The sequence below is a fragment of the Ammodytes marinus genome, assembly GCF_949987685.1.
Source record: "Ammodytes marinus genome assembly, chromosome: 4".
Taxonomy (NCBI): Eukaryota; Metazoa; Chordata; class Actinopteri; order Uranoscopiformes; family Ammodytidae; genus Ammodytes; species Ammodytes marinus.
In genome coordinates this window covers 34,671,361-34,687,154 of record NC_137233.1, presented here as the reverse complement: position 1 = coordinate 34,687,154, position 15,794 = coordinate 34,671,361, and the positions used below count along the sequence as shown (strand labels likewise).

Sequence of the window (15,794 nt, the reverse complement as noted above, 5' to 3'; positions counted from 1 at the left end):
AATCCAGTCTGAAGGCACCTGGTTTCTTCTACATCTACTGGACTTTGAAAAGGTTACTTCTCTGATCATCAACCATGTTCTCAAACTATTTGACTCTGTATTTGTCTGTGAAGAAAGAAAAAAAAACTTTCTGGATTGGAAGGCTTTAGATTTCGTAACGCACAGCAGGATACTAAATAGGACAGGGTTACAAGCTGTGTTGTTTTCAGCCCACAAGTTCAAAACATTAACATGAAACTGCCTCGGGCTCAACTGCCTTCGGGATTAAATTCCTTTCATTCACCACTTATAAACCACAGAGTTCACAGACCCCATCACCCCGGAGGTTAAAGAAGCAACCCACACGATTGCAAACATGCCGTTATGACATTGCATTTCTTATTGTAGTCTGGGAAAACCACGACATGGAACTTTTATTTTTTTTGCCCCTAACCAGGTAACAATGGAGGATTCTATCGAAATACGAACCAACTATCGCTATCAAGTTCCCAAACCGATGAAAAGCACCAATGTGGAACAACACTGAACTATAACTATACGTTTCCTTTTCAATGGCTGGATGATTTATTTTGTCACTTTTTGTCTAGTAAACCCTCACCTCTTGAAAAGAAAGGGTCACTTAATAGGGATGCTTTGCTATTTCCTTAGGCTCTTTGCGTCCTCCTGTGTTCTCCTCTTTGGACAGATTTCGTGACTTCACACCACAATAGCTCTACAACAAGACAACCACAAGTACAGCAGTGTCCTAAAGCAACATATGTACACTGAGTGAATGACTCCTGGAAACGGAATCCTACACAAGATATCTTCTCAAGTAACCAAATACGGCGTCATCCGGCACCATTAACATGGTTCCCCCAGCATTCACACTTGCACATAAACAGCATAAAGACAGACACTGCAGATGCAAGCAGAGACACAGGCTATATGGCTAAACCTTCAAGTGACATTTGAGCTACTCTCTCTTCGCTCATCAACAGGGAAATGCTGCCCTTTGTTAGCAGATCACATGACAAATCTAAAAGTTGCGGAGACCTTTCAGACACTTGATTGAGTTACTGAAAGACATCAAAACTGAGGACTAACATGTCACATCTTAGTTATTGGTGTTGCCATACTTTACAACCACAATATTTAGAACCACAGCGCTGGTTGCTCTGGCGAAAGCCAGAGCAATTTGTGGCATTTATTGTATTGACTGCATGAATGACAGGACGGAGCCATCAGCACAGTGCAGATGTCGGAGGCTTCTTTACTTAGTAAACACTTTTCCACAAACAACTCTGTGTGCAATGTTATGTGCTAGTCCAAACCCTGCGGGGGTGGGGGGGTGGGAGGGTGAGCCGGCCTTTCCACACCAGATTCTGTTTAAAGGCGAGGAGAGGATGCTACGTGGCAGCTCTTGTCATAAGGGATTTGTCAGCTGAAGAAGCAGCACACAGGGGCTCATTCTCACTCAGCTAAACTAAAGACAGACAGCCTGGCCTCGGGTTCATCTTACAGTGAGATGCCCCCACTTAACAAAGCCTTCACCTGAGTGTTGATTGGTAGAAGTTAAGTTGAAACTTTGGCTGTCTGCAGGATTTACTTTCTGGAAGCGGGAACAAAAGCCCTAAAATGTAAAATGCTTATTCCAAGGGGTCACATTCGCTGCTCCTCAGCCCGAGTTTCACTTTCAGCAGTGACAGTGAGCATACATATTGAGTGTCGTCATCTGTATACAGGGCAGACTGCAGCGGTCACAAAGTCCCAACTTCAACATGTACAGTACATAAACCCACTGTTTGTGTCCTCCTCCAAATGAAACACTAGAGTTAAGGGCCACATACCTCTATTATTCTGTCATGGATTTGAAGGCCTCCTTCCTGGTCCGCCGGACCTTGCTCAATGATCTTGGACACAAAGATCCCTTCATTCGAAGTGCTGTCATTCTCGTCCTAAGGAATTAATTTAAAAAAAAAACAGTTATTGTCTGGAGGCCATTAAAAATGCAGTCGTTCAGATTTTTAATGGGTAACTGTTCAAATTTCAGACACAAACTTCCATCCAAAGTGTATAGAATAATAAGTGTATGGAAAGAGTTAAATTACTTTCAATTCTCTCAATTACTCTCTCAATAAAACTTGGTAAGTTCTCTAAAACAAGCTTGGAACACTGTGCAGACAGTCCCGTGGTTTTCCCCACACCAAAGAAATAATCTATAATAGTCATAGTCATGTTAAAAGTTTAGTTGACCCAAATAGAAAAAAAACAACTATTCTAATACCCTATCCCAGTGGCTCAGCCATGCAGATAGCTTCAGTATTTTTGTTATCCCTGTCTGAAACCTGCTGGTCCCTCAATAAAATGGAGCTGAACTGAATTTAGTTTGTGCTGTGCAATACAGTAAAACCCTACAAGTGCATGACATTGAATAGCTGCAAGTCTTTCCAGAAGTAATTTAGCAGATTTATTCACAAATTTCACAGTGAGCTGTTTACTTTATTTAAAAAAAGATCTGTGCATATGAAACCAGAAATAACTGGAATGCTAGAGGTAGGAGGTAAATAGTCAAAGATGTCTATTTGTTATTTGGTAAACTGACCTTTTGACCCTGCCCTTGAGCGTGTACGTAAGGGTTCACTTTAACTTATGGTGCTTCCAAAGGCCTAACTGTTGACATGTGGGCATGTTGGATGCACATTAAGGTAGTCGGCATCTAACACTGTGGCCATGACCCAAGAGTCAGTCAAAAAAAAAATAATAATAATTATCCAAACATGTCTCTTGGCATTCTCTTTAAAAGCACATCAAAAGTATTTTACATGCCTGCTAACCTGTGCAACACTACAGCAGCTTAATAGGATACTTAAAGGTGGAGTGCACAATTCTGGCAAATGCTTGTTTTCAAAATCACTTTTTGTCAAAATCAGTGTATATCTCGTCACCATCCACTACCTGTCCGTACTGTGCACGCTGAAAAATAATCCAGTGTTGTTAATACGCAACCTAGGCTCTGTCAACGAGCATGTTACTAGCTACGGTGGGCCCCCTTTGTTTTCATTCCCTTTATATAAAAAACAGTTTACAGAGCCTAGGCTGTGTATTAACATTGGATTTTTTTTCACCGGACAAACAATCAACACATAGTGGATCGTGAGGAGATATGCACTGATTTTGGCAAAAATTGTTCGCCAGAATCGCTGACCTTTAAAAGAGACCTCAGTAGTCACATTGCTAACTTTTAACTCTTATTAAAGCGGCTACGAGTAACATTTAAATATCTTTTAAACAGCCTCATGTTTCCTCTGATAATCATAAATTACCTTTAACAGCAAACGAGACCATCAGTGCAAAGAAAGACGTTTTTATATAGTTTTTATTACTGCTTTTGGTCTAGTCGCACACCCAGTCCGATTTTCGGTTCGCTCGTTCAGGCTCTATGGTCACATATAGCGAAACTAGACTGCAGTGTTTACTCCTAAATGAATGAGCGGGTGGTACTAACACAAAGTTTACTTTGCTTCACCATCATCAGATAACCATTATCTGAAATAGTCATTATTTACATCAACAACACAAACACATTACCTCATCGTGATCCATACTAACTGCCGTCTCTCGTTCATTCGCTTTCTGTGAGGACACATAATCTTTCAGCTCCGTGAGAGAGAGTAGTTAGGTGACGTTGCTGCATCAACTCATTGCAATCAGGTGTGTGTAGCACTGACTGGCATTAGTTGATGCAGTGTCAAAACCACTCTCACTGAGCCGAAAAGAGTCCTCACACTTTCAACACACGGACATGCACTATATTGCACCCTTCTCAGTTCACACTCGCACGCCTGGCACGAGCTAGAAAACAGCTTTGCGACAGCGGGCGTCGTAAAAAAATACTACCGCTTTTGTCCATAGGGGCCGCCAACGTGCCATGTTACACGTAGTGGCTTTAATACATTTCTGGTCTGCTCCCTCTTTCAGGGCCATCTGTGTTATGTTGACGACAATGCTTTGCTACACATTTCTCGACGAGCTTCCTACTAATGCCTCACAACTTACTCTGTCTCGCAACTACCCGTACCTTTTACACAAACCCCTATCTAGAGAGCTGTAGACAAACAAGCGCTTCCAGAGACCACAAACCCTGGCAGCTGATTGCTCTTACCAAGCAGGCCAGAATAACAGCCACATGAAACAAGTGTGTCAATGGCTATGGGGGGATATTAGCTATTTCCAATTTTAATGAATGGCTTCTTACACAGACTGCTAATTTGAGGCTACCCCAGGGGAAAGCAAAAGCCCAAGTATTATCTCTGCTCTGCTTATGGCTGTGTTTGATACATGGCTCTGTCACGAGAGCGAGAAAGGTTGCAAATCTACTCGAGGTAAAACATTAAAAAAAATGCTTTTTATGTGTAGATCTTTATATAGTTTCCCCCGCTATAAAAAGGTTTTACAGTGATAATCTACATCGCCCCAGAATTAGTGCGTCACTCTGGCTGTGGAAAAACACAGCAGCACCCTTAACTGTTGATACAGGGGACACCATTTTTTTTTGCTGGATCTTCCACTGCAGAAAGAAGATGGAGTTGTACGCAGCGTTAAGATATTTTTAAACACTCATTGAGCAGAGAATGAGCCATCATTAATGACTTTCACCTCAGAGCCTTGAGGCAGAGAGAACATCGTAGTGGAGCTGTGAAAAAGGTTCAGGCCGGGATAAAAGATCCTTTCCCCTCGCCCTCTGTGTTTACCTCAACGCCAAAATCCCCGCAATTAGAGACAAAACAACTGCGGTCAAAGCCATAATCTTACATTTAACTCGTAAAAGGTAATTATAGTTTTTTTAAATCTTCCATGCCAAATCCGCTAAACCAGACCAATATATAAACACAATAAAACTTGATAGATGCGGTCCATCCGTCCCACAGACTCCAAAACAGTTGCATGGCTGTTTAAGATGTGTCAGTCAGTAGGAAACAGACTAGAACGCATGTGGTGCTTGGAGTATGTGCTATTCATTCCTGTGTTGCCATATGACACTTGGCTGATCACCAGGGGGGAGATAAAACCTCCACAAACACTGGGGCTTTCAACCTACCGCGCATGGCCTTCCGCCTATGATGTTAAAACCCAGAGATCCGTCCTCACGGAGAAGGACAACCGTCATGCTTTCAGTCTCGCCTTCCTACGGACAGACAGAGGAGAGACACATGAGATGGCCAGGTGAGCCACAGAATGGGTGCTTAAAGGTTCAGTAAGAGGAATGGTCATGTTTAGCTAACTTCCTGTCAGTGACTGCAGTTAGCAGTCCCCTCCCTCATCCCCACGTCACCACATTAATGCACTGCGGTCTTCAAGCAGCGAGTTATCTAGCATCATCTCAGATAAGTCAGTGTGATAAAACATGAGAGATCGGCTTTATGAAACGTGCACACTATGTAAGTGATCACTGTATGAATAAAGAGCGATTTAACACTGATATTAACATAAATAAATCACTTACTTCACCTTTAAAGCTATAATGCATAACTTCTTTCATGTAAATGAATGTCGGTTACATTTAAGCCATCGCCTTAAACAAGTTGTCAAAAATTTGATTAAGCCCATCAGCTCCACAAAAATCTTTTTGCATTTTGTCAGTATGGCAGCATTTACAAACTGGCGTACCCCCCCCCCCCCCCTGACACTGGTGCAGGAGCTCAGAAAAATCCCATGAAGAGCCAAGCCCCAACCTCAGCGATTTTTACCAGCATCAAATAAGGAAGTGACACACATTGTAGTGCCTTCCGGTGGCCACTGGGGGTGGAACCAAGACTGAGCAGTTTTTCTTTGACTCACTTGTTAAACAGGCCGTTTTCAAAGTCTTATTAAACCTGTTTACAGCCTGGTCCAAAAAACCATTCTAGTCTGTATGTTTAGGTCATATCTCCATGACAACACTGAGGGGGGTGAATTTTTTTTCTAGCAGGCTAGTTTTTATTCTTTTGGAGGTTAAAATGTATTGGCGCGATCTCTTGAGTGACAGCTCTCCGCCTGTTGTCCCTCACTTTGCCTCGGAGGTATACGTCAGCTAGATGGGCGTATCTCCCTCCCCCCGACGTGAGGCGGAGTAAAAATCTCACAAGATGGCGATGCGCATAAACCAGGATTATTGGATGCCGTGTGAATTAGGGCCCGAGTCGCCCGACCGATTATATCGGCCAATTATCACATATTTCGGAATTATCGCATCGGCTGTTCTTTTGCAGATTTTTGCAGATTTTTTTATTTTTTTTTTAAAGAGGACCTATGATGCTTTTTGACTTTTATGACCTATAAACGTTGTTATGATGATTCATAGTCATGCTTAACCATGCTAAATTATCAAATAATGACTTACATGCATTTCGACGTATTCCCTGCTGACCGTCTGGGGTGTCTGTGCAGAGCACTAAACACTATTCTAGCCAGTCGAGAAGTCACGTCTTCAAAGCGGTCTACCCTTTCATAATTTGTGACGTCGCATAAAAATTTGTGACGTGACCACGCGGATGTTTCCATGTATGGTAATGCTGTCACTTCCCTGTTCGCGTCTGCCTCGCGCCCTTATAGGTCCATGCTCGCGCTTCCCGCCACTGAAAGTGTTCCGGAAGGAAGGTAACCAATCACAACGGAGTGGGGTTTGCAGGAGGGGGCGGGGGGGGGGGGGGGTAGCGGAGATGGCCGATGCACAGGCGGAGAGAGCGGAGATTGCCGAAGCACACACACTCAAGTGTTGACAGGATGTGCTGGATCGCCAAAATAAGAGAAAGTGCTTCCCGAAAATCTACATAGTTTTTTGTGATGTGATTCGTGTCAGGTTGCTCTATAGCAGTGTAAAACAAGAAATTAAGACCAGAAAAGTAGTATAATAGGTCCTCTTTAAGCAATCATGTGTGAAATGTATTGCAGCCCTGGAGGTAGCCTAAATGAATAAAAATAATGCTATAGCCTATTTACAGTAGCAGCAGGTGTGTTGTAATACATTGGATTAATTTACACTTGACAGTTCCCCCTGCAACCAATAGCAGAGGCATTGGTCATCTCTAGACTGTTAATAATAATAATTGATAGAATTTATATGGTTCTTTTTTAGAGGTCATTCAAAGACACTTTACATCATAGAGAATCATACATGTAGAAAAACAAAACAAAATACAGAAAAAAATGTAAATAAGGTTTGAAGTGGAGTCAGGTGTCATTATGCTTCCTTAGAGAGGTGAGTTTTGAGTTGACTTTTGAATGAGTTTATTGAGTCTGAGATGCTGATGTTTGGGGGGAGGGAGTTCCAGAGGGTTGGGTGCAGTAAGATAAAATGCATAATGTCTGAATTTAGACATATTTGTTGTACTTAATTTTTTTTAGACAATGCGTATTGCAATAAAGAAAATGTTCCTGTACATATTTTCAACAGTAAAAGGTATATATATATATTTAAGGGTTCAAAAAAGTAAATTTTTTCAATATATATTTTGGGATTTATTTTTAATCGGCCGATTTAATCGTAATAGTAATTTTTCTCTGAAAATAAATCGGCATCGGCACTCCAAAATCAATATCGGTCGGGCCCTAGTGTGAATAACTGAGGTCAGCACGGATGATACATCCATATTATATACTATCTATGTGAGGAGCCCAAGACATTTTTCAGTTGTTGATTTTACTGCTAAGAAAAAACCTGGACATACAGCAGAAGGTGTAAAATCCATGCACGATTACTGGAGGCTTACCTCATGTAGATGCGCCGACAGTGTTGTTGTTATTACACAAAATTCACTCATGGGGGCGACATCATTTATGCACTATAGCTCTAAGGAGGAATAACAACAAATATAGCTACCTTTTTGTAGATAACATAATGCGCTCAAACACTTATATTACAAATGGAACAAGGTGAAAGGGTGACAGAAGGTTGATATTGTCTTTACTACACAATAACGTGAGATGGGAACTAAATCATTTATATACACATCTATTAAGTGTTGCTGGCATACTCTACTATAATGGCTAATTGCTGCTAATTTGGCAAATTGCAAAACAAATTGTTATCGCCTCTTCTCTACTACACACCGCACAAAACGACCCTAAGAGTGGCAAGTATTTCTCTAAATTAGAATTCTAGGAAACAAATCAGCTAACTCAGGTAGCTCACGGATCAAGTTAGCTGGATAGCTGTCAAGTGTGAATTACAGTTAATTAGTAGACAGAGCTGTTGAAATAGTTATTTTTTTTACAAAAATGTTGCATGATCTTTGTGCGATTTTTGTGCAAAATAACAGAAGTGTTCTAGCTACGGTCTCTTTACAAATATATCAGGTGCTATTTTATTAATTAAATTAAACACTTATGGTATTTATCTAATTGATGTGCACGGGATAAGGATGCTAACATTAGCTCTGGTGCTAGACATCTTATGTGGATCTCAATCAATGGACCAGAGGAGTGACTTCACAGGAAAAGTAGGCTACTGGAAAAGTTCTCAAAACAGCCTGTCCTAAGCCAAATAGGTGGGACCTTGAATGGACATGACTTTGTTAAAAAAAAATTAATCAATGACAGATTGTTGTAAAATAATTTTAGTTGTAAAAAGAAACTTCTGTAAAGAGAAACACTTAGTTGTGCACCATTGCTGTCGTACAAAAAGTAAGGGGGAAAAAATGTTTGCACCTATAGGGGAAACACTCATTTGTGAATTATTGGGTAATACCATGTATACCACTGATATAATAAATAAAAGTTAACTAAACTGTTATTCTATGATACATTAAAAACTAACCAAATGTATTTAAAAGTATAGGCTACCTTTATCGAACTGACCTGATCTCTGGCAAGACCTCAACAACAAGAAACTGTAAGTTTGTGCTTTTAATTATGCTTGGTACAAATTATCTTTAAAACTCTCTAAAACAAATTATAAATGTAGGCCACAATCTCAGTCACAATCTGAACATTGCAGTTGTAATTGAATATTTTACACAAATCAGTGGGCCCTAACCTTCAGCATTCTTCTGAGGCTCAGCCAGCCAGACCAAGACCAACAGTGACCAGTTCAAAGAGGCCCTTTCCCTCTCACAGCCTGTTGTCCTATGTAAATTAATACACCAGAGAACCACTTACTCAGTGGCAACATGACACGAAAACCTCTGGGAAATGCGCAGAGTCAGCTCTCAATCTGTTTTTTTAAGGCAGGAATTAGAGGGAGAGTTATGAGGAAGCATAATTTCAGCTGCCCTGCCAGCATGCTGCCACATACAGATACTATATATAAAGCAGATATTATTGGCATGTACAGTGTCCTCCTGACTGCCATATAGGCTAAAAAGACCATCTTGTGTATGGCAGGCCCGTCAGGAATGTGCGCTCCTGCACTGTGTCACGGCAGCATTAGCAACACATGCTTAACTGCATTAGAGTGACTCGAGCCATTACTGTCAACAAGGGGACAGTTGTGCAGTAGGTGAGGTTTTTAACAAATAGCAACAGGCTATTCTATCCACTTCTGCTCCACTGAATCTGCCACAAGCCTCAACATAACAAAGTGGATGGATTTTTAAAAGGTGTTTTCACATTTTGTCTGCAAGAGCTATTACGATGAACTCATGACTAATTAAAGTGCGTAGTTTCCCACATCTGCTAACACTCTAGAGGAGCTCTTATCCCTAAGAAATGGAGTGAATCTCTTCAGGGGGTTGGTTGTGTATTTGCTTAAGCATTAAGTATGCCTTGGTGATAAAAGAAAACATGGCCTATCATCTGGGAGGAAGGACATGGAGGCAAGTAAACAAACGTTTTGCATTATCTTTGATGGAAAAAAGAAAAGCAGGGCAGTTTGTTACTGAGGGAAGAGAGCCAATCTGGCAGTGAAACTTCAGTCTGTTGCTCACTGGTGCCCTGGCACACTCACGGTGCCTTCACCTCACTACCAGTCACACTTTCCGTGTCTGCGCTCCATCAAACTGCCCCCCCACCCCTCTCTTAAAGTAGGGTATCTAATTATCCTGAAGACTTTTTATGCAGAATGACAAAAAGGAAATGATTGTACATTAGATTTCAAATCAATGAGAGGATTATAACCCAGTGAATCTAAGGTTTGTGTACAATGGGAGAAGCAGACCAATACATTTCTTTCTTTGAATTTGCTTTAAAAGAAAAATAGAAGCAGTCCCATTTCCAGTGACCCCTGGATGTCTTTTAGTTAACGTGACCTCATATTCACTCATGTTTGGACAGCCATGTGTTAGAGATAACTTGTTGGCTACATTATGCCTCACTGTCTCGTAAATCATGCTTTTGAAATTAGAAAACAATGGGCCCATGATTGCTCAGATCAAATTCAATGGAGGCCCAATCAGTTTGAAATATTGTGTGATTTTGATAGACGCTCTTCATCACATCGAGTGGCACAAACACTGTCATCTATATATAGCAGCTCGAGAGGCAAAGCAGAGCGCTAAGGCTAAATGGAAAGTGTGACAGCATTTTTTTCTAGCAAGGCCCCGAAGTGAAACAGAGCAGGATCTGAGCTCTTTTGTTTTTGCTTTGTTTTATTGCCCTTGCCGGCTCTCTGAAGAAGTTTACATAGTGTCAGGACTATTATTGGAAACTCCAGTCAGTTATTCCACATAGCCATCTCCCTCACAGTCGCTGCCTGGATATTAAAAGAAGACATTAAAATTCTTAGCCAACGATGGGGGGACAGCACTAGCCTGGTCCTACCAGACCATCGTACTTCATTTCATTTACAGAAGGTCTAGAATCGCTCAATTGAAAAACGTTAACTCACTTGAAGGCGGGTGTCCAACCAATCGCATAACATTTGGTCGTGACTTTTTTTGTTTGTTTCTTATTTAGCTGCTATTGTGAAGCGTCTTTGAGCACTGGGAAAAGTGCTATATAAATTGTATCTATTATTATTATTATTATTATTATTATTATTATTATTATTATTATTATTATTATTATTATTATTATTATTATTATTATTATTATTATTATTATTATGTCATGTGCCGGCTTCTGACTACAACTGAAACTGGCGCTGATTGGACAGCCAAAAAATCTGTCTGAGAAAACCTGCGAATATACCGCGGACCCAGACTGACTACTGAAGGGAAATTAAAATTGAGCTTGAAAAAAATATATATATCAGTGATTCTTGAGAAGCGGGACAAAAGGTCGTCATCCATATGTAACTGCTGTTATGTTTAAAAATAAAAATATTTAAAATTGTAGATGTTATTAGGGATTAAGAATAGAATGTCTGGAGCACAATTATCCCCTTAAATCTAATTATTATTATGTCAAATATATGACACTTGTTATCTTCTCATGACGTCCAAAACAGTGTGTCCTCAGAGAGGGTTTCAACAAAATGACACAAAATAAGGAATGGCAAGCTAAAAAGCCCATTTTGATAAAAAGGACAAAAGCTGGGAGGTTGTGTCAAACCTTAGCTCAGTATATATGTTGGAAACATACGTCATTTAATTTACCTAAACATAGGGTTTGTATTTTTTCAACATTGCACCCTGTTTTGTCCCACTTCTCAAGAATCACTGATATATATACAATATTTTTTACAACAAAAGTCATCTAATTACAGTCTCTTTTCATATATATCGGGTGCTATTATTATTATTATTATTATTATTATTATTATTTAAAATAAAAATAAACAATAATGTTATTTATGGAATTAATGTGCATGCAGTGTCTACTACTGTGTTGCTTTGCTGCTCTCTCCTCAGCTCCGGATGAGGATGCCAACATTAGCATAGACATCTTATGTGGATCTAAATCAATGGACCAGAGGTGTCTCACTTCAAATACCAGGAGGCAGTGGAAACAGCTTGAAAGTAGGCTACTGGAACATTTCTCAAAACAGCCTGTCCTCCCTGAGATTTTGAATGGATGTGATTTTGTAAAAAAGAAAAAAAATGTAAGTTGTAAAAATAAACAAGAAAAAAAATAAAAATAAAAAATAGTTGTAAAAAATTGCTGTTGTACAAAAAATAAGGTAAAAAAAAATGTGTGTGCCCCCCTCATCACAGTAAACCTAGGGGAAACAGAGTTTAATAGGCAATGGATTTAATGAAATCTAATAACAATTGATCACTGCCATCACAAAAAAGGAAGTAAAGGCTCTGAGAGAGATTCAGTGGCAGTGTGCAAATGGCCCGCGTCCCACAGCTAATCCTACTTGTGATGCTGTGTTACATACGGCCCATGTGTGCATTGAGGTTCTCCCACCAAACAATCCTGTTGGCTGCATGACTGGACTCAATGAAAGGCTCTTTTCAGCAAGAAAAAACTTTCCAAACGGACCACATCACACACAAAATGTTGGTTTCTCTCTCCGTGACTCGCTTGTTTCCTCTCATGTTGATGATATCCGGAACAATTTCTGTGTCTTTTTTATTAATGTTCAAGGCGTATCAGAAAAAGGGATGTTATTCCCTCTGTTTACATGAGTGGAGTTGGGAATAATACACTTCTGTAGTACATCTCAGTGGTTAGGACTGAAATGTTGCTGTCAAAAGAACTACGATAACCAGCTGTGTTGCAGGCCCAGCAGGCCTTATGTACTCCGGCATGAACGATTTCAACATTTCCCCGCATCGGTGCTTCTTGATGCGCAATTCACCAGTCTACCGGAACACGTTTAGCAGGGAACTGAGCCCATAACCCAACAAATGGAACCACAGAGCCAAGAAATAAAAAGACAAAAAAAGAAGAGTGAATTCTCTGAAAGATGTCGTCCCTTAAACAAGATGTGCAGCTGTGTGAGAAAGTCAGTTGTCAAGCTTCCGTGACACAGGTGTAAAATCAAATCAGGGAAACCCAACAAATGCTACCATTCATCTCAAACACATGACCCCAGACTACAGTGCAACCACCATACACTAATTCAATTCATTAGCTGCCTTATGAACTTCTGCATCCGTCATGATGTTGATAATGGGTCATTGCAGAAGGCATTAGATTTTTAAATTGGAACCATAAAGCCCCCTTAACATCAGGGCTTTCTGGACCTTTCCCTCCAACAGGAGCCTGTGTTGTAGCCCACACATTTCATGGGAAGTCAAAGCCACTACGAGTAACTTTGTCAGTTGGCGGCCCCTTTGGACAAAAGCGGTAGTATTTTTACGACACCAGCTGTCGTAAAACTGTTTTCTAGCGCGTGCCGGCCGTGCGAGTGTCAAATGATTAGGACGCAATATAGTGCATGTCCGTGTGTTGATAGTGTGAGGGCACGGACTCTTTTCGGCTCCATGAGAGTGGTTAGACTCTGCATCAACTAATGCCAGTCAGTGCCACACACACCTGATTGCACTGAGTTGATGCAGGTTCACTAACCACTCACACGGAGCTGAAAGATTACGTGTCCTCACAGAAAGCGAATGAACGAGAGATGGCAGTTAGTATGGATCACGATGAGGTAATATGTTTATGTTGTTGTAAATAATGACTATTTCAGATGAATAATGGTCATCTGATGATGCTGGTGAGGCAAAGTAAACTTTGTTTTAGTACCGCTCATTCATGTAGGAGTAAACACTGCATTCTAGTTCACTCCAGTGAAATTGTGTACACGTTGCTTGGCAACGCCCTCCTCCCGCCCGTCTATCACTTTTAGCTTTTCTTCATTGCATTTTCTTTTTTTCTTTGATGGTTCAGCCCCGTTATCAGTCATTATGACGACAAATAACTGTCTCAAACAAGGCTCCCTCTCCCCTTCCCTCACCTGGAGGGATAGGCTTCTCAAATCGCGTTGCTGAGCCACACTGAAATATGCGACCAATACGAGTATGTGAACACAGAGCCTGCATGCGCAAACCAAAAATACACATGAAATCTGTCCCATTATCGCAGTGTGCCATACCCACAACACATCAGGATCTGGAAGAAGGGCTCCTGCTGATATTCACAGACTTCCAACTATACGCTTGAACGAATTTGGTGCCCTGTAAACCATGCCACATCCATGATTCTAATTTGTTATGATTGTCTCTGGGAGGGCAAGGGGGGGGGGGGGGGGGGGGTTAGAAAAGGGCTAAAACATCCTATGACAGATAGCCTCAAACAGGCATGCTGCGAGGGAGGCAATATAACTGGAACCTGGCTCTTGTTGTGTACAGAAGTGCAGTAAATATTTGGCCCTCCCCCATTGACTGCCAGCTGGCCAGAGACACAGCTGACATCCATGTCTCAAAAGGAAGACAGCCAAGAAACAAAGCCTGTGAGTGGAGGAGCACTGTAGGAGGACTCCTGAAAAACAAGGTTTCATTGAGGAGAATAATGTGTAAGAAAGCCCTCCACAACGTCTGACCTCATATTCACATTTGGGTCAAATTTAAAATGTAAAAACTGTCCAAGGCATGTTGAGAAATAGCCTACATTTCAAGTTGGCCTCAATACATTTGTGCAGCAGGATGACAGTGCAGATGGGTTTAAAATACATGTTGCTGATACATTTCCAGGCAGATAAATGCATACAGTTAAAACATATATATCTGGAAGTAGCCTATAAAGTGTAGCCTATTTTAATTTTTAATGTTATGCATTTTCCATTACAAAATACAGCGTTTTCCTCAGTAACAAGAACTGCACTGACGAGAGAGCGAGAACAGTTCCCCTAAAGAGGAAACTTTTGTAGCCTACCTTGCAGGAGTAAGCCACGGTCTTGGTCAGGGAGTCAATCCTTTCGCTGTACTCGGTGAATTTCTTCTGATATTTCAGCGCTGTCATCTGCAGCTCGCTGTGCACGGCGGACAGTTGCGCAAGCAGTGACTTCTCCCTCTTGTTGGCTTTGATCGCCTGTTTCTTGAACTCTTTATCTAGGACGAACATCTTGCACTGCAGCGCGCTGTTTTGCAGCTTCAGGGCTCGTACGCAGCAGTGGCTGTCGCACGTCCGTTCCTTCTGGGTGAGCATCAGCCCGCAGCCGCTCTCGCATATGCCCACCGCACGGTATTCGCACGTCTCCCGCACGTGAGTGTCCATGTCCCGGAGGGTGAGCACCTCGCTGCATCCTTTATTCCTGCACTTGGCCGGGGAGAAGTCGCACATCTCGGCGTGCTCGGCCAGATGCTGCAGCTTCACCACCGCATCGCAGCCCTGCGCGTGGTTGTCACATTTGATCTCCAGCTTCAGGATGAGGTTCTTCAGAGGCAGGACGTGGTTGAGCTCCTTGGCGGAGATCCGTTGACATTTGACGGGGCAGCTGCTCTGCTGGACGACCCAGGGCAGCACGCAGCCCGAGCAGAAGACGTGTCCGCACGGCGTCGTCAGCGGCTCCTCCAGCACTTTATTGCACAAGTTGCATTTGAAATCCGGGTCCACGGTGCCCTTGAAGCGGTCCAGCTCGAATCCCATGTTTTTTTGTACAGTCCAAATCCCCAAAACTTTTGTTGACTCCCCCCCAATCCTCCGCAGATCAGAGTCGGAGCACTCACTGGGGCGTTTTATTTAGCTGGTCATTGGTGGAGCGCTCACAGGCCGACTACCAGCTCTCCTCACTAAACTCAACTAATTGACCGAGACTTTTGGTGCGTTCAGGTGCGCCTCGGAAGCCCGGTCTTTAAAGTTAGGGAATAGTTTGTAAACTTAGATAACATTTTGTAAACGTAGATATGATTACTGAGGTTAACTTTTAAAGTGGAAACAACGTTGGTATGGAACTGCAAAGTGAAAAAGAACCAATATGGATCAAGTTGACAGTGGTTAAAGGTGATTACACCTTTAGAAATTACATCAGTAGCCTAGACTTGTCTTTTCTTCAAAATGCCAACATT

At 41.6% G+C, this 15,794-nt stretch overlaps 1 protein-coding gene across 3 annotated transcripts in view; it reads right to left on the bottom strand.

Moving 5' to 3' along the window:
- The window catches only part of pdzrn3b (PDZ domain containing RING finger 3b), a 165,153-nt gene extending 149,728 nt beyond the window's left edge, over positions 1-15,425 (bottom strand). The window contains exons 1-3 of one of the 3 annotated variants that reach the window (XM_080026501.1): positions 14,662-15,425; positions 5,081-5,167; positions 1,830-1,937 (exon numbers count right to left, since the gene is read on the bottom strand). In XM_080026501.1, the coding sequence (XP_079882627.1) occupies positions 1,830-1,937; positions 5,081-5,167; positions 14,662-15,375 (909 nt within the window). In that variant the 5' untranslated portion in view covers positions 15,376-15,425. The remainder of the gene's footprint in view (positions 1-1,829; positions 1,938-5,080; positions 5,168-14,661) is intronic. The other 2 variants (XM_080026502.1, XM_080026503.1) reach the window with 2 other exon arrangements.
- Between the last annotated feature and the right edge of the window lie 369 nt (positions 15,426-15,794).